The sequence below is a fragment of the Aptenodytes forsteri genome, unplaced genomic scaffold (genome assembly GCF_000699145.1).
Source record: "Aptenodytes forsteri isolate BGI_AS27 unplaced genomic scaffold, ASM69914v1 Scaffold582, whole genome shotgun sequence".
NCBI classification, from domain to species: domain Eukaryota; kingdom Metazoa; phylum Chordata; class Aves; order Sphenisciformes; family Spheniscidae; genus Aptenodytes; species Aptenodytes forsteri.
Window position 1 is genome coordinate 569,551 of NW_008795675.1, and position 19,418 is coordinate 588,968.

Here is a 19,418-nt window from a genome sequence, read left to right on the forward strand (position 1 = left end):
AGAAGTGCTGGCTCTTCCACTCCAGAGGTGTCTTCTCCCTATAATGGGCACTGGTTGTGTTCATCTTCCCTTGCTTGGCCTTCTTGACATGTGTCTTTCCTCCAGTCCTCTTCCTTCACAGAAAGTTGAGGAGGAAAAAAAGGTGCCGAGACAAATTAGTTAAGACAGTTCTGGTCTTCAGCAACAGCAGGAATCTGCTATGTATGTCTGTGGCTAATTGGATCAGTATCTCTACATGGGGTACACCTCGACCTTACTGTTTTGGGGAGATTTCCCTTTCTGTTGGACTACATTTTGAAGCTACACAATATTGAGACTGTTTTTACCCTGTTGCTCTGCTGCAGAAGGCTGCCCTGTTTGTTTCCCACTTGGCCGCAGGTGTATTCCCTCATGGTTTAGGACTAATTTCTACTCTGAGACCTCAGTGGAACTTTCATTGCTGCCATCTGTTTTTAGGAAGCTCTTTGAGACTATTCCTGCTTGTTTGCTTTTGCATCCTTAAGTGAATGTGACCTTTTTGGTGGCCACCCCAGCAGCTTGGGAGCATGACAGAGGTTCAGGAGTTTAAGGCAGACTTTCTCCTACAGGCTTAAAGAGTCACATTACCTGTTTCACTTGTCTTGTGATCTGCTTAAATCAAGAGATTAACCTTTTATGTATGCAGGGATGAAGTATTTTTCTATTCACTACATGCTAGTCTGCTTTATCTTTTTATCTGGACAAGGCAAAATTTTGAATTTAGACTTTGTAAAAGTTCAGAATCTTTCTGTAGAATTTATTACTTAATTTCCCCAAGATGTGCAGAGCAGCCATCTGGAGCCTCCTTTCCTGAGTACTTTGCCATCAGATGCTAGGAGGCACGATGTGCCATTTGGCAGAGATATTCCAGGGATATTCCTATCAAGCCTGTAACCTGTGTGCTTAGTGAGAGAGTGCTTAGAGCCACCCAGGGTATGAATACATATGTATTGACAGTCACTTAAAGAGAAAGGAGGATTACTTGCCAGTAGATACTTGTTTCCTAGACAGATACTTCTTGTGCCTGTTCACAAACCGGCTACTTTCCCTCTATCTTCCTGATCCCATAATCATCTAACCCTGGGAACGCGGGGTGGAGAGAAACTAAAGGCGTGAGTGCTCCCAGCATCCATGTGCACACTGTGGGTGTGGTGCATGGCAGAGGGTCATCAGCAAGCTGTCTCTGGATGCTGCTGTGGTTTAAAAAGTCCTTGGTGTAAATGATCTTATACACACAGTGGAGTGAATGTGCATATGAACAACTCACCTCAAAAAAATCTTCAGCTGTGTTTCTTGGTTGACATGTCAAATTGAGGCTTATTCCCGCTGTATCCAGTAGGTTAGCTAGACATTAGAAATCTGGAAAAACAAAAATAATCTCTTTGAACGGTATATCTCTACAGCTTTATACTAGACAATATGTAGATGGTCATATGAGGACTGCCTTTTGGATTGTCTTTTAGTCACGTTACAACAGAATTCTAAAATCAGTTAATTTTTGTGCAAAATATTTTACTTGGGGAAGTCAACATATACAACAAATGCAAATAGAAAATAACAATGCACTTTCAGCGCTCCAGATATTTTTTTAATTAGGTGGGGAATGAAAATTTTGAAGTTGCATATGACCAATACAAATTTCCTGCAACACACGTGAGACATGAGGGTAACTATTTGCTGGCACTGCTTCTCCCTTTCATTTAAAACAGCATTTACTTTAACAATGTGTTTCTTTACCTTGTATGTAGACTTCTGAGCTCCCTGCAGTATGTGTTACGCTGCAAATGAAAATAGTGCTACAATGCAGTACCAAACCCCAGAATCCCTCTAGGATAGTCCTAAGGAGAGCAATACAAGAACCACTATAGAGGAAAACGATTACTCTGTCCCATCTCCTTATATTTCTTAATGAAATGTAATGTGTTGCTGGTGCGAGTCTTAATAAAAGTAATAGAAAATCATCAGTGGTTTATAGGGATGCCAGTCATTATGCTTTCTAGAAGTATTGGGAAGTTACATTTTTATTCTGTGCTGTTTGTTATGCTGCTCACATCACCATCGTGACTGTGTGCTTGCCAGTAGTACAGTAAATGGCATAACTAGCTATCTTTCACATGTGGCTTGTTCTTTCATCCTCTGCCAAGGGGAAAGTGGTATGTGTAATGTTCTGGTGGGGGTTTTGTTTGGTTTTAAGGGATGTGTCACAATATGTTTGTGTTACAAAAGGCAAGTGGGTTGAAGGGCAGGGTGATTTTTGGAGATCCTCTGGGAACTGGAAGGCTGATTGTGCAGATAGGTAGTGCCAGAGTGATTACTATCATGAGTAGTCTTTCTCGGTAGAGTTAGGGCAAGTAATGTTTCCAGAATCTGGCACAAGAGCAGCTGGTGCTTCTGCTGTAGTAATACTTCTACCTCTCCTTTTGTCACTCCTACCCCTGTGGCTTTATTACTTAACCATGCAAAATTATTGTGTGTTTGACCCTTGGAGTGCCAAACTGCAAGCATCTTTTTTTTTTTAATATCAGTGTAGAGAACTGCAATTAAAAAAATTAGTTCCAGTAGAGACTGGAGTCTTGTGTTTTCAACTGTGATTAATTTAGGGGGAAGCAAGGGTATCTGCGTTGACTCCTTAGTGTAAAATCAGCTTGAAGAGGGAAATAAGCCCCTTTTAAGCTGTTGTATGTTCAGCCCCCCAAAATGCACTTCCCAACACCATTAGGTCCATTAGAAAATATGAGTCTTTGTTATAGAGAAGGTAACAGTGGCTGCAGCTTTAAGAGCAGTGTTGTTGAGTCATTGTCTGAGCAATTTAATTTGTTATAGAGAGGCTCATGAAGTGATGACCAACACTTGACATAAAAGCTAGTCCTAAAGGGTTTCAGAGACCCCATGGGAGATAGCCTGGTTGGGTTCAGGTGGGGACCCTCCCTGCTGTAGGGACATTGAAGGAAGCAGAGGGGGAAAAAAAAAATAGTATCTTGGATGACAGGAGGAGAGAGAATGAGCAGCCAAGTTAAGTGGGTTCTAGTTGAGCCCCTACAAATTCTGCCTGTAAAAGTTTCTTGGAAATGATACTTTTAGAAGCTCTTTTAATTTTAGCCTGTGTGTAGGGTTTTGTGAAATCCTTTAATTAATAATAAGCCAGAGGTCTCTGAGTGCTGTTCTGCAATGCTCTGCGTCTAAGGCCAAACCTGTAGTTACTGTTGAGCCAATGAACAAGAGAAAGAATTTTGTCCTAGTTAGGGTTACAGCACTTGATCCATAGTGTTGAAATAGAAAGAATTGCAAAAAGCATTTGCATTGCCCCTTAAAATTTATCAGATTTAAACAAGCATTTAATGCATCATTTCCAGGAGACACTTAAAAGCAAATTAAAAGTAAAAGCTTACAGTGTAGTTTTAAGAGATTGTTTCCCTGAATGTTTTTAATTCAGGAAATATTACTGGCATTCCTTCTAGTAATATTTGTTTGAATACTGCTTGTGAGTTATCAGCAAGTTTTGCTCAGGTATGGTAATGTGTATTTATCAACAGATTCATGTGCAGGTGCTGTGCTCGATCATACGGAGTTGCAGAAGCAGGTATTCGTAGTTGTGCACTCTTGATGATAAAATATTTTAAGATTTGAGCAAAGTTTAAAGTAGCAAAAATTGTGGTTAAAATGTCATCAATAAGTTGCACAATTTGAACAAGACATACATCGGTCATTTTTTTGCATTTCATTGGGTTACTTCTGCTTTTTATGTGAAACTATCTTTTGAGGGCAGATCTCAAAAGCATTTCTGCTTGGCCTAGTTCATCAAATCACTAACGTGTGGGTAACATTTGAGCAGTATTCTGTCGACATGAGCTTCAAGTCACGGATATCTATGCAGTAAGGGTGGGATTTGGCTTACCTGATTTTAGACATTAACAGTTTGAACATATACCTGTAAGCTTTGACTGTAAAGGGGTCTAGCTCAGCTGCAGATACCCACACTGAGGACATCTCAGGGCAAGCAGGGTGAAACTTTTGCTTGCTGTGACTACCTGAACTGGACACTGGAGTGATGTAAGTAAGCCAATGTAGAACCTCTTTTCCAGTTTTAGCTTAAAATAAATGAAAAAATACACTTAAAATGTTGGGCTCTGCTCTGGTGTATTTCATCTATAATACTGTCAAAGGATTCTTGCTTGATTTGATCTTTTCTTTTTTAAAGAATTTCTGCCTTGAATGATTTCTTTTCCCTTGTCAGTTAAACTACAGACCTTCAATATTATTTTATTGTGGCTTTCTCTGAAACATCTTTCTTATAAGGATGGGGGCTTATGAACAAATCACCACACGTAAACTAGGGTGTGAGCTTAATACGCATCACCTACTGTGCAGTAACTACCCTTTCTCCCAGGATAAGTGCCCAGTAGTAGTTTATTCCCTTTTATTAAGGGATAAGCATGTTGTATTTACTCTGGTGTAGGAGCGAACACATACACTACCGCTGACATAATGCAGATACACACCCTGATTTATCCTGCAGTAGTTTGTCTATATGTCCATCTCCTAAGACACAGCTGAAATGTTTCTTTATGACATTCAGGTGAGGCTTAACCAGTTTAAACAGTTACAGAACCTCTTTTTTAGATTTAGCTAAGACTATTATTGCAACCCTGATTAATTAGTTCTTTTTAGAACACATTTTGATAGTGTAAAGACTGACCATTAAGCATAATAATAACTTCTTGTGATCTTACTTTACCTTTGTCTCATCCCATTTCAGTGCAGTGTCTGGTTTACATGTCTTCTCAGTCTCCTTTTTTACTCCAGTTTTTGACTTGAAACTGTATTAATTGCGTTCTGAAATTGAAGTTAAATACAAGAACTTATGAGATACATAAGAGATAGATGTGTACTGTATATGTCGGTTCTTTAACGCCAAGATGGACCAGGTTGCTCAGGGAATAAGAAGCTGCAAACCTCACCTGGAATTAAAGGAATTTTTAAAAATAATTTTCTGAATAATCACCATAGGGAAATCCCACAGACACAAGCACTGCGTGTAGTTGTAAGTGTGTCTACCAGTTAAAACCTGCAGTATTGTCTGGCAAAATACAATTTTATTTTGTTTCACCGAGCTGAACTCATCCTCAGTCTCAGAGGAGTGATTTATCTCCTGAGGGTCCACATTGGGCTTAAGTAAGTTTTTGATTAATTTATTCTGTTATTCCAGCCAAACCCATTTGATTTCTACTTTCTGACCATAGAGAAATGATCCATCACTTCAGAAGGAGACCCTTAGAAATAGTGTGGAAGATAATATGATAACATAGTCTTTGAGGTTCAAATGTGAAGAACCAAGAAGAGCACTAGAAATGTGAGGTTCTTGGTGAAATGAAATCTTTCCAGTCCCTGGTAGGTTTCAATTGTTCTGAGAAGGACTAAAGCCTTTCCTGCTCCAAGCCTTTGCCCTGGTCTAGTGACTGGTGACTACTCCAGTGCACAGATAGGTGAAGCTGCTACCTGCATCTGGGGACCATATTCCTGTCCAGCTAGGAGTGGCTCTTGTTCAAACTGTAGATTATAGTCAGTCACGCTATGTGGGGTAGGGCTTTCTATCACCTTGGGCTGTGCTAATGACTGGAGACAGGGTGAACTGGAAGTTTACTGGCAGAGTAGAGAACACTTACGTTTTCTAGCAATTCACCAGGATTAGCAACTTCAGTACAGCATCCATCCAAAACGAAGTAACGACAGTGCTGTTTCTTTTGCGGCCCCTTCCCTTTGTTAGTTGTGTGACTAGTGGTTTTGTCTTCCCAAATATTTGTTTAGTGACAAACACACTTGGAACGCCATCTTTTTATTTTTTAGAGCCTTGCTACAAATAACTTTTTTTTTCTTTTAAAGCTAAAAGGTATGCTTTGTTCAATTTAGTAACCATACATCTGAAAAAGAAATACTTTGCGTTAAGAATAATGTGGGAGTGGTTATTGAAAATTAGGTTTTAATGACACTACATTGAAGTTCTTATTTGCATAGATTTTGAAAGTACATCAAATCCAATATTGAACTGAGCTTCTGATCATTTGATGCTGCAGGAAGAGTAAAATTAACATTACTAAGTGTCTTTGTAAGAAATGTTGTATTGCTGTATGGGGATTTGTATTATTCAATATCCAACAGCTATTCACTTTTGTGTAATGTTCTTTCTGTAGTGTCTGTTACTCTAAAGAACTGCATGCGGCTCCAGGTTGCTAATAACTTTTTGTTGTACAGCCCAAATAATAGATGAGTAATTTGATTATCTCTCTCTTTAGGATTAATTTAAATTCATTTTTACTGTGAGACTATGTATTGTTACCAGGAGCAGTTAGCAGTGAAAATATGTATGTTTTGAAATGTAATTATTGGTCATACCTAATAGCTGATTTTTAGTTCAGTCATTTTAAGAAATGAAAAGACCACGTACTTACTGTCACCATTTTTAATATCCAGTAAAGTAATTTTATTATAAAATACAGGATATCTTTTTTCTTTATTAAAAGCTCAAATAAATAATTGAGAACATTTTGTTAGGTTACAAATTGGCTAATAGCTTGGGAAAATGTTTTATATTCTGTTGCAATACCATTTATATGACAAATAAGAAAACTAATAACTAATTAGGTTGAAAGAGCTTTAGTGAGAAAATGAGAGTATTCAATATACTCTAGATGAAATGACCTTTTGAAAGTCCTATTTTTGAATAAACAAGGTCACTGTAAATAAATAAAGCGTGAAAATTCATCTAGGTCACTGTAATAAATAAAGCGTGAAAATTCATCTAAGGCTAGGAATTTATGTATTGAGAATTAAGAAGCAGACCTTTTCATAAGCCTTCAAAATATAAAGAACTCTTAAAATGGTTTCAAATTTTTTCTATGTTAAATCTGTTTAATGATTTTTTTGTTATTTGGTAGAACCGGACACTGAAATAGCTTCATCTTCAAAGCCAGAAGAAAGTTTCTATGCTGACAATTACAATCCCTTCAAGGATGAAGATGCCCCAGAGTACTTGAACCCATTTGAAGAGCCAGATCCTGAGCCTGAAACATTTGTAACTGTAAGAGATTCTCCTCCGCAACCTGCAAAAAGGAAAAACGTCAGACCAGTGGATATGAGCAAATACCTCTATGCAGATACCTCTAAAGCTGAAGAGGAAGAGCTAGATGAGTAAGTATGATTCTTCATCTTTCAGCAGCTTCGGAAGCATTAGTGGGATCCCTGGCTTAATCTTGAGGTGTATTGGGTTCAACCTTGGTGATCCTTAATCACCTCCTTAGGGCAGACTGATCCTTAGGTAGCTCAGCAGCAGGAAATACCATACCCCCAAGTCATGCTATTCAGCATGATCATGATCAGTTAGGAAACTTTTCTTTGCCTCATTGATAGCAAATTACTTGATAGGGAACAAGTCTGTGTACCTTTTTGGCACTTCATGCCCTGACAATTGCAAATGAGCCAAAAATTAAGGAGCAGCAGAGCTTGGTCCTTCCTGTCCTTTTTGCCATTATTTTTCTACATAAAATAATAATTTTTGTTAATGATAATGGAGCGTTTGTTTTGTATTGGTGCAGTGTGTAAAAAGGAAGAGCGTTTTGCAGTCTGCATAGCATATTTTTGAGAGTCTCATAAAACTGAATCTCTATATGAGAAAGATAACACCATATGCACTTTCTTAGGTTGTTTCTTTTATCATAACCACACATAAAACTTTTATAAACTCACACTGACTGCCTTGTATTATAGTATAGAAACCTAACAAGGAGTGAGAGCTTTTTGCAATATCTGTGCAGCTGGGGAGGTTTGAAGGTATATACTTACTCCTTGTTTGCGGTCATTAGTCACCAACCACACCACTCATGAGACAGTTTATGGTGATTACATGCAAGCAATTTTACAGACAACAACTGTAATTAACATTTAGTTTTACATTATTTAATGAGATTTATCATGGCATGGCATTTGCATTGCTTTCATATTTAATATTAATACAGGTGTCATATTATCCTCTTTATGTTTCTCTGTTTATAGCTGTGTTCTAGGAAATTGAAGGATTCCCATGCACTCTAATAGAAATGTATAAAGGACCCTGCAGGGTTTTTTTCCTCTTAAAGCTCTTTGGCCGTGGGTTTGTTGTTGTTATTTGTTCTGTGGGAGAAAAAAAAAAAAAGGGCATTGGGGAATGATGTCTCTGCCAGCTCCATTCATCAGGGCACTGCCTGAACAAATAGCACTGGCTGCTGTGTCTTCAGAGCACAGTGTGATCACACTGTTGATGGTCACACCAGGCATCCCTGATCATTCACTGATCACCAGAATCCTCAGAGAGAAAAAATATGTATACTTTACACCCGCAAAGATATGGATATAGAGGACAGCAAAGACTGAGGAGAAGAGCGGAAAGAGCAAAAGCTACATGGATGGGCAAGTGAAGAATTTTCTGTGTTTTATATTTATACTCACATGTCCACCCTAAGCAAATCTGTGCCAAATGGGCTTGCAGCAGCATTGTAACAGGCAGCCTTGTTTTTTCTGTGTACTGGACTGTAGATTTCTCTAGCCCTTTGTTTACAACACCTTTCTTATTTTAATGACCCCATTTGCTTTATTCCTTTTTTTTTTCCCCCCAAGGATAAAAATAAACTCCCCATAGGTGGATTCTACTTGAACATAAATATGATCTGTGTTTTCTTTATAAAAGCAATGTCCGATGGAAAGATGGAAGGATAAGGAGTCAAAAAGCACTGTAAAATAGTTTTTTATGTCTTCTACATAATTTTTTTATGGCCTGACCCCCAAAGTAGCTTCCTCTCCACATTTTTCTCCCAGGTTACAGGAGTGCCATGTCATTGAAAAAGACGTGGAGACCATTTGTTAAATGTATTGGGTAGAAGTGTGGTAAGGAGAACCTTTGAATCTTTATACTGAAACGCTCTGGAGGGATCAGTGTAATAATAAAACTCCGGTCTAGGAACGCAGGACTTGTGATACTAACTCACACCTACAAGCACTATTATGCCTTACCTCATGTAATTTTCAAATTTACCTCATTAATTTTCAAATTTTTCAGTAGAAAGTTTCTGCTAAGGTATGGTACAGTGAGCACCAAAGGAAAGATTTTCATAGGCAGTGCCAGTTGGTAGTTTTTGTGTGCCCTAAATCATGAAGGTTTATGTCCAGGTGTGTATTGTTTCTTATCTTATGTGAATATTATCTTTTATTATCTACGTAAGTGGCTAATCTTCTTCCAAATTCTATTTAAGTCTAGGCTTCAGTGTCAATTTGTTGCAGAGTTCCACAAAAAACCAAGATCTTATATGAAGTGTGTTTCCTTTTATTGATTGTAAATAAGTTACCTTTCCAATCCCATACACTATCTCTTCTGCTGGCTTACCGAAACAACAATTAGTAGTATTGGATTTATCTGCCATAAACAATTGCTGTGTTGTATATCTCTAGCATGTTCACCATTACTTGTCACTTGTCCGAATTAAATGGTGCTAACTTTTTCAATCTCTCTTCATACAGAAGCCTCTTCATCTCTCTAATCATTTTCACTGCACGTCTCTGGACCCTGTTATTTCTTCTGCTATGTATCTATTTTAAGAGCGTTGACTTGGCCTGAGCAGTGTACTCAAGACAAGGCTGAACAACTGAGTCATATCACAGCATTAGAAAACTTTGCATATTTTCAACCTCTCTCCTAACATCTTGTCTTTTGATTTTTTTGTTTGTTTGTTTGTTTTGGGTAGTTTTTAATTATTTTTGACTACTGCTGGTCTAGTGCTTTCCCCAGGAGTGGTTTTGAACCTGACAGATGGAAGGCATGAGAAATAGAAGGCTCCTGAAAGATATTTACTGTCACTCAGGAAATATAATGTATTTTTATCCCTGCGTCTTAAATGTTTCATTGGAGTTCACTTAATGCACCACTTGGCATTTTCCTCTTGTATTTTGCGTGAAATGTGATGGTGTGTCATGGGAACATGGACAGTTAGCATCAGGACCTTTGTCCCACTCTACTCTGGCAGATCCCTAGTTCTGATTCTGGACTCAGACCTTACACAAAGTGCCCCAAGAGCTGAAGTCTGACTCCAGTTTTGTAACAGATTCTCATTGTAATCTTGGGAAAGGTACTTACCCTCACTGCACCTCTGTGAAGGATTTACCTTGGGTAATTGGCTTCATTGAAACATATTTCAGTAATGGTTGTGAAGATAACATAAGATTTCACAACACACATAAGCAAAGCATAGTCACAAGCATAAGCATAATGAGGTGTTGCATGGTACAGGGGGACTTAGATGATCCAGTACATATATTTTGCTGTAAAATGACGCTCTGAAAACATACTTCCTCTGGCTAAATTCTCATACCTAGCTAGAGATAGGCAACACATTTTCCTTTTGTTAGTTTGGGCATTTGGATGTTAGTGGCAAATTCTGCTTTTGCCTTTTTGAATTTTATACATTAAAATCAAAATGGTAGGTGGCTACCTGTTAATAAAGGAAGCACACCTTGCTAAGTTAAGTTTAAATATTTGAAAACAGTATAGCTCACAACTACTTAAAGTATAGTGCTTTCAACCCTTAGTACTTCTGATGGGTAATATTGCCTGATCTTTTAACCCTACCACACTGAGAGCTTTGTTTTTCCTCCTCAATAAAATGTTGATTTTTTTTTCAGTTAACCAGTAACGCTGATCAAAATAATTTTTAAATTGGTCAGAACAAAACCTGCTTTCAGATATTATTTGGCTCTGTGGCTTCTTATCTCATTAGTCATTGCATGGCTTAGAATAATGCTGTCTAATTGGAAAGACTGTTGAATTGCCATCTATTGAAGCTGCTTGTTGCACAAGAAGCCACAAGCCACTACACTGCCAGCAACAGCTTAATGCCAGATAGTTTGTCAGGTTTGGTTTTTCTAGTTTTGTGGTGGACAGTCTCATATCTCTTTAGGCAAATCATATTGTGTGGATCAATTAAATAACTTCACAGAAGCAAAAAGTATGGGAGCTGACCTCAGAGAAAAGTGGTTTAGTATTTTTCAGTGAAGGCTTTTTTCAGCCAGACTTTTCCCTTGCTTAGTTTCTTGTATAGCCATGTGGAAGCTGTTGGACGAAACTCTGCTGCATATATCAGACCCCCATGACTTCAACACTTATAGCTTCTTCAGGCAAGAACCATTTTGGGTTTTTTTTCTGTATTGAACTTACTTTTTCAAAAATCTTTCTCAATATTTGTAAGACCAATTAAAGGCAGTGCAGAGGGGAGGGTGGAAAGTAGTGTGTGTGTGTTCTGCCCGTACTATGAGCAAAATGTGAGCATTTAGTCTGGCTTTCAAGCAAGTTCTTCTCTAGGAAAAAAAAGGCAGTCACTTGTCTCCTCCCTACTGCTCTTCCTTCTGGTGTGTGCAGTAGGGTACAATTCTTCAAGATAATGCACGTAACGCAGACAATTCTGGAGCATAAAAATTCAAAAGGTGGTTCTTCCAAACTTTCTTACTCTCATTGGTAAGGTGTTTTGTTTTTTTTTTCTCTTGCACCAAATTAATTTTAACACCTTACGAATACACCTTTCTAATTCCAAGTACACAGAGGTAAATTACTTTCCTGCCAAACATGCTGTGTCTGTTGGCTGTTCAGAAGGCTAACTTATTGAACTAAAGAAAACCTTATGCTTTCCTGTAGAACACATTGTTCTTCAGCCTTTACTTCTTTTATCTTCATTTTCACCTCCCTTTGAACTTCCCAGTGTCTGAAGACAGCTGAGCTGGGCTGTCAGCTAAATTAGAGCTACTGACAGCTAGGTGCATTCTCCACTCCAGCCTGAATACCCTCCTTTTTCTACTGCCTCCCATGGAAAACACCCATCCATTTCTATTTAACTCGTTATTTTGATGTTGCCTTTAGTTTTGATTGCACTGGTGGCCTTGCACTTGATGGGCAGCAAAGTGGGAACACCTGAAAGTTGCCTTCAATGAGCACATGAGTTATGTTAGTGTTAGTCTTTCCTTTCATTTCAGTATCTGGATTTAGATCTCTTTCTCTATAACAAGCAGTGGCAGATTCTTAGAAAGGTCTGGAGGTTTTATGTCCGATCTTCACTTATGTGCTTCAATAAACTTTGTCTTTCAGAACTAGACTTATTTTCTGCAGTGTGGATTATTAATTGCTTGCTTTTTCTCAGTGAAAAGAGGATGATGGTAAACTGCATTAAAATAAATTCTAAAATCAGTCCAAGAGATTGAAAGACACATTTTCATACTAAAAGTAGACAAAACTGAGAGAAATCTGGTGTGGTGTGAAAGCAAACTGGATGAATAGTTGGTTTTTCGCTTGTGCCCAAATTTTGCTGTTGTAGTTTAAAAACAGTGTGTACTAGCTCATGACTCTTATCCTGAGAGGAAATTTGTAAGTGGATCTAGCTAGGTAGGCTCTTGTCTAATGCTGTATGCATTATTGTTTCCATCTAGAGTTGAACTGCAGGGACTGAGGTTATTTGTCGTGATTAGTTATGCTTTATATAACTGTATGCAAATAGATCTTTGGAATTGCAGTGACTTAGTTATATAAACATAGTTTGAGATATATGCTAAATATATCTTGCAGGAGAAGTATGGACTAGAAAGGAATTAATTAACATGTCAGTTTTGTAATTAACCGTCCAGTTTTGGATTGCAAAATATGAAAAGCAAAGATTATGAATAAAGTAATTCAGTGCAAAGAAGGTTCCCGTAAGTATCCTGAGCAGGATACAAAATTGCTGGCTCTTCTAAGTGCATAGTAGAAGCCATTATTTAATGTATTACTGATCGATGTTTGATATATCAGACTAATATATAAAATTTGGAAATGCTGTGGAAGTATTTACTTAGGGTGGAACAAATGCGGAGTTGGAACGTGAATGCCAGAGTTAAGAAGAATAATTCTTTGAACTGCATCCACTTGGTGGAAGATGTTTACTGTGTTTCTTAAAAAAGGTTTAGTTATAAAAAGTACTTTCAAAATAGACAAATGATGGCTACTGGTATCTGTAGAGAGGTATACACAAGTCAGCTGTGGTTTTCTTGCACTATTCTCTTATCCAAAGAGTGTTCTTGAAACGGTGTGGTGCCTGTATGCTGCAGAGCTTAAAATACACTCAAGATGGATTGTGTACCTATGGAGGCCAAAATTTTCAGACTTGGACAGTCAAGAGTGAGGCCTCTAAAGCCATGTTGAAGCATGCATGTAAAAGTGGTCTGATTCTTAACTCTGTTCTAATGAAGCATTCTTAATTCTGTTCATTAGAATATTAAACAGCCAGGAACTTCACTCAAATTTGTTGGTATTGAGCTTGTATGTAAGTCAGGTCACTCTTTGATAGATAGGTAAGTATAATTGAAGAGTTAGCTTTATGCGATTGATAAAACTTCTGTAATTTACAGGACTTTAAAATTTATGGAAATTTTGACCTAATGCAGTTTCAATTGCTGTAACTCACTTTTCAATCGTATGAAAAAGTAGCATCTAAAAGCACGTAAAGGCAAAACATATTCTTACATGGGATAATAAAAGCATTTTAGTCATTGGCTTCTCTAAACAGGTCTTATTTTTGGTTTTAATTCCAAGGAGATAGCAAAGAAATATGTTTCCCTTCTCTTAACTAGATCAAATCCATTTTATGAACCAAAACCAAGCCCTGCTTTAACTAAAGTTGCTCCGCTGCAAGAACCAGAAAAGAAGATGAAAAGAAAGGCTCCTGAAACACCAAACCTCTTGCCAAAGTCGGAGACAGGCATGAGTGAGAACATGTCAACTATTCCTGCATCGAGGGAGCTTTCTTCTTCTCCTAAGGTAGGTTTTTCATACCAAAATTTTGTCTCTGTTATTAACGGTAGCTTTATGTGTATTGTAGACATCCTATTTATTTCTGCAGGCTATCTTAAAAGCTTTGCTTATACTTAATAACGTGTTGGCTCATCTGTTCACTTGATGGTTCATAGGGAGAGAGCAGCAGTAGGAGCTTGTATTTTTTCTTTAAGGATTTAATGACAACAGTAACAGCAACTGCAGTTTCAAAGAGTCGTCTAGTAACAAATTATAGAATTATAAAATCATTTAGGTTGAAAAAGACCTTTAAGATCATCGAGTCCAACCGTAATTGAATAAATTGTCCAACTCTGATGAGAATACCGATTTTGGGTTTTAATTCTTATTCTAATGCAGTCATTTTCATTTGCAATTCCACATTTCATGTTACGATTCAATTAAATGTTACAGGACAGCTGGATATGCCATTGAGAAGGGAGAAAATCATGTTGAACAATACTTTGTCTTGATCTCTTGTAATGCCGCTAAGCCTTGCCCCTGTTGAAGAGTCTGTCTCCACATTTCTGTCATAAATCTGGGTTTTAAGAGCTTAGTACTGGATACTGTTTATTTGTGTTGGGATTTATATATGTCCAATTCCATAGGTATGGTGAAGTAATTTTAAAAAAAAGACAGTCTACTTTAAATCAGATTAACTGTTCATTAGGAACGTCCAGACTAAGCGTACTTATATATGCACATACATCTGTGTTTGTCAAGGGAAAATATGAGTTAACTTCTGTTGAAGAGGGCAATGCGTGGTGCAGGTATTTTAGGATTACAACAGCTAACTTCTGTTGGTGTTAATTTTAACTCCAGTGTTTCAGCAGTTAGCACCACTTGTGCTTTTTTAAACAAAATAAGCATTTAATAGCATACGTTAATGGGCCCTTCTTAAAAATGAATTTGATACATGCTGACTGCTTGTTTTGAAAGGTAGGAAGATGAGGACAGAAGGCTTCCCTTCCAGCACATCTCTCCCAATTTATGCATATTATCATCTGTTTTGCCTTGTATTGGAGCTGCTGTACTTTAAATTCAGAATTGAATGAAACTATTTGTCATACCTATCGTTTCACTGCTTAATTACTCAACCAGATTGCTGACATGTCCTTGTCCCCTCAGGCTCTGATCTTGCTGTCGTTTTACCACTCAGTCAGGGTAAAGAGTATGAGACCAGAAATCTAATCTGTGTTTGCTCATAGCAAAACAAAACAACATAGTAAGGCCACAAGCACAATTCACAAGTTACTCTTAATATGCAAAACCACAACCAGGGAAATATTAAATCAGAGCATAGCAGTTTTATAATGCGCTGAGATGGGGTTCGATCCTGTTTGCTGGAGTTTCTGTATGAAAAATATTGCACATTATTTGATTTCTGGTGGAGTCTGGCCCTTGGGTCAAAGCAAAGTGGCCAAAGTAAAGCATTCTGGTACTACCAGGCAGAGAAGAGACATCTGTGGAGGAGATTTTATCAGCTCGCTTGATGGAGGTTGTGCCCCCATTGCTCATTGTTTGAGAGGTTTTTTTTACAGGTCTGCATCCAAGGAAATACATCTCTCTGCTTTATTGTTGTGCTGAAATAATGTATTACTGCTGGGTTCGACTGTCGTCGTTTTTGTCTACCCCAGACTAAGTTTTAGATTGTCTGAAAGCTGGAATTGATTAAGAAAAGATGCAGGACTGAAATCTCCGAGAAGACCATATTGTTATGAACACAGTCAGGTATTTCCTAGTCTTATGCAGGGTATTAGTTCCCAAATATTTTGGTGCCTGCCTGCTTGCAGCCCACCTCTCTGCCACTGATGCTGAGGTACAGCTGAGATCAGCAAAGGTCCAAGTACTGAAACTGATAATCGGTAGGGCCATGGGGAAAAACAGAGCACTATGCTGACCTTCTCTGGTACAGAAAGCTTTAATTTTTTACAGGATTTTGGAGGATACGAGACCATTAGGGAAGGCTCCAAAGCAGATGCAGTGTCCTAGTTTATTATATTACAGCTAGAGTGGAAAGTTTCACTGACTGGGTGTGTTAAAATATTGTATGGTCACTTGCAATTCAGAAAGCTTTCTGTAAGCCCAGTCTTTTTCCTGTGCTTGAATTGTTTTGCTCTAAGGTGATCTAATAACATTAGATCAAAAGCATATTACTTGGAATGCTTTTTGAAATTCAGAAAAGTACTGGCATTTAAAAGAAAAGAAAATTAAACAATTTTCTCACACCATAGTACAAAATAGTGCCCAGGTAGGACTTGGACTGTTGGCACAAATAACTTGTTTATTACTCAATAATAATGACAATGTTTAGCAACTCTGGAAAAACTCCCATCAAAAAGTATAGGCACTACACAAACGTGAACTTAGCACATGCCCTTATGTAGGGGGAATAGTCCCATGGAGGTAAACTTAGATAAAGGGAGGTTAAATAATGTATCTTATTCAGTGTTTTGTCCAAGTTTGCTGTGCACAGAAAGCCTCTGCTACAACTCTGACCAGAACCTAAGTGTCCCGACATGTTCAATTCCCTGTCTTGGTTGTCTTCATAGGAAATGGCTGTGGAGCAGAAATGCTAATCTTTAGACTACACAAACACAGCGTTAATATTAGAACTTTAGAGTTTAAGGAAAAAGACTCCAAAAATACTTCCGCAAATCTTTGACAGAGTATTTGGAGCTCATTTTTCCTTCACATGCTGATGTTGTTCATCACATTTGCTGAACACAAAAAATAGAAATGCTGTTATTAACATATATAAATCAGCAAGTTTATTAGGTGGAAATTGCTCCTGAAAGACTATTTGACACATGACAGATTCCTACTCAAGATACAGGTTCCAAATACTTGAAATTGTTACCCTATTAAAAAAAACATTTAAATTTTGAAAACAGTAGTGAAGTTCCTAGGAATTTAAATACCAGTTTAAAACTAGGGCAAGAAATGTTGATATTTTCCTAAGTATACACCCAAAAATCAAATCCTTAGGGTACAGCTGGACACCAAAATTGCTTTGTTCAGTGTTCAGCTGCAATGCGCCTTCTAGCATTGGTATCCAGGGTATAGGAACACTTCCACAGAAGTGCAATTGTGTTTGCTGTTGAAACATCATAGCCTGAATCCAACATTTTACCATTACCTCGCCTGAAGGATATCTGACTTCCCACACATGATTTTTTTTTTTTTTTGGTGTGTGTATGTTTTCTTAATTTATAACAGCAGTGTCTGTGGTAATGAAAGAGAAGAATAAAACAAAGAATTTTTAGCAGTCAGCAATCTTGGACATGTCTCATTTGAGAATAGACTTAAGCTAATGTATCTTAAGTGAATTGCAAAAGGCCTTCTTTTAAGGGAGTTGTATGGTCTTTTAACAGCTGAGTACTATTTCTAGATTTTCTAGAATTAATTACCCCTATTACTCCTGACACCACAAAAATCAAACTCCTCCTAGTTCCTTTGTTCAGAGGTGTATGTTGTACAAGATAATTCTCTGTAAAAGTTTCATGTAAAATTAGGCAGAAAATTCTAGAAAGCATCTTCTGATCTGGTGGTATCTAGCATCATGCCTGATGTCCCCAGGATAAAGAGGGTACTCCAGGGTGCAGTCATGAGTTGGTATTAACTTTCAAGAACTCAATGATCAGTGAAGATAGAATATGAGACTAATAAATAGGCATTAGCTTTAATAGCCATGAAAATGGTAGAACTAGTGTTTGAAGCAAAGACTAGATCTCATGGGGAGACTGACATAACAACTTACTGCCCAGACAATTATAGATGATCGTTGGTCAGAAAGACAAGTGATGATACCAAACACAGACAGTATTTAAGTTTTGTTTTTGCCTTGAAATGATTGTTCACAACCATATGGTGTACATGTGCCTGTAGCAGTTATAACCATAACAGTGTCTCCCACTACTTCAGGGGATTGCTTTTAGCCTCTTTCCTCCCCAAAGACATTGCCTCACATGGTGTCCTCTTACCATTCCTTAACAAATTTCAGATGTGAGAAAAGAGTGCAAGTGAGGCTGTTTCTGCCTGCCCCAAACCTGAGGGTTTTAGTCTACGTGAGGTTGGCTGAGTTCATGAGCACTAGTGATTTAGTCTTGCCCCTTTCATATTAATTCTGCACAGGGGACACATCCACTTCTTTAGCTGCTGTAAGATCATCCCAGCTGCTGTATTCTCTTTGGCCATTTCCAAAATACCTCTCTCTGCACATTGTTCGCAGTGTGGTTGAGGTGGGAAGGGACCTCTGGACGTCATCTGGTCCAACCCCCCTGCTCAAGCAGGGCCACTTAGAGCCAGTTGCCCAGGACCGTGTCCAGACAGCTTCTGAATGTCTCCAATATTCATCTGATCTTTTTCAAATGTTTGCCTTGCATTGCTTCCCTGAGCAATCAGTTAACTGTAGTAGCAAACCCTTTCCAAGCCTCTTTAATGTCTTCCCTTTGAGCAGGCCTTTTTGATCACTCAGAGATCCCCATGTCACCTGTATTGGTGAGGAAGGGGCAGTTATATGTCATAGATAAGGCAGGGTCTAGCTCTCCATAAAGGTCCAGCCAGCTCTTGGCCCCATAGTATTAGCTCAGTATTTGCCGTATCTGGGTTTGGAGGAAGTTTTGTTTCCAAATAGTGTTACCTACTTGCACTTCCTAAAGGTGTGTCTTAATTCTCTCCTGTCTTCCTTCCATGTCTCCTCTAAATTAATCCGAGTCACCAGAGAGAGCTTAAAAATGCAAAGTTGGAAAGCCTGGAATTATCCCACAGTTAATGTCTCAAATGGCTTGAAGACTATGGTGTGCTGGCTATATTTAGGTGAGTCTGACAAACAAACTGCAAAGCTGTAATTAAGCTCTTCGGTCATCAACCTGCTACAGTGCTGTCAAGCCCAGCTGAAGCCTTGTTGGGCTTGTTACCATCATACATGTGTTACTGTTCTTGACATGGTTTGGATAACCAGGTTCTGCCTTTCACAGAGATGATGGAGACTTTAAATTTCTTCTACTTGTTGTTGACTTTGTGGAAAAAAATGAACAAAGAAGTTCAGGCTCAAAAAGTGGTATCAGAACAGTACATAGCATGCGTATCGGTGCCTATCATTGCTTTAGCTAATTAAAAAATGTACATAGCAACTTCAACTGGCTGAAATCTCAGCCAGTCTCAGTATGTCTTATCTTCCCTGCAATATGTTGAGTTTATTGGAAATAAGATCCAGGTACCAGTTCCAGAGTCGGCAACTGTGTCCCGTAGTAGAGAGGCTGAAGTCATATATCCCTGCACAGCCATGGATTTTATTGCCTTTGTGAGAATGAGGGGGCGGGAATGTGGGAGGTGAAGAATTATTTACTAGGGAACAGGAGGAAACAGATAATCATCCTCAACTATAGAGTTATTTTTCAGTGTTAAAAGAAAATAGCTCCTGCACTGGACTGGCATTACCCATTCACTCTTTGGAAGGATAGCATATGCCCTTCCCTTCAGGAAACCATTCTCAGAAAGGCTTTTCCTATTAAGTGATAGTTTCAGTTTG

General features: G+C 38.2%; 1 protein-coding gene across 1 annotated transcript in view; it reads left to right on the forward strand.

The window, feature by feature from the left end:
- Positions 1–19,418, forward strand: part of EHBP1 (EH domain binding protein 1) — a 222,839-nt gene that overhangs the window by 101,297 nt on the left and 102,124 nt on the right. Inside the window, 2 exon segments of the mRNA XM_009282606.2 lie at positions 6,951–7,203; positions 13,687–13,873. Of these exon segments, the coding sequence (XP_009280881.2) occupies positions 6,951–7,203; positions 13,687–13,873 (440 nt within the window).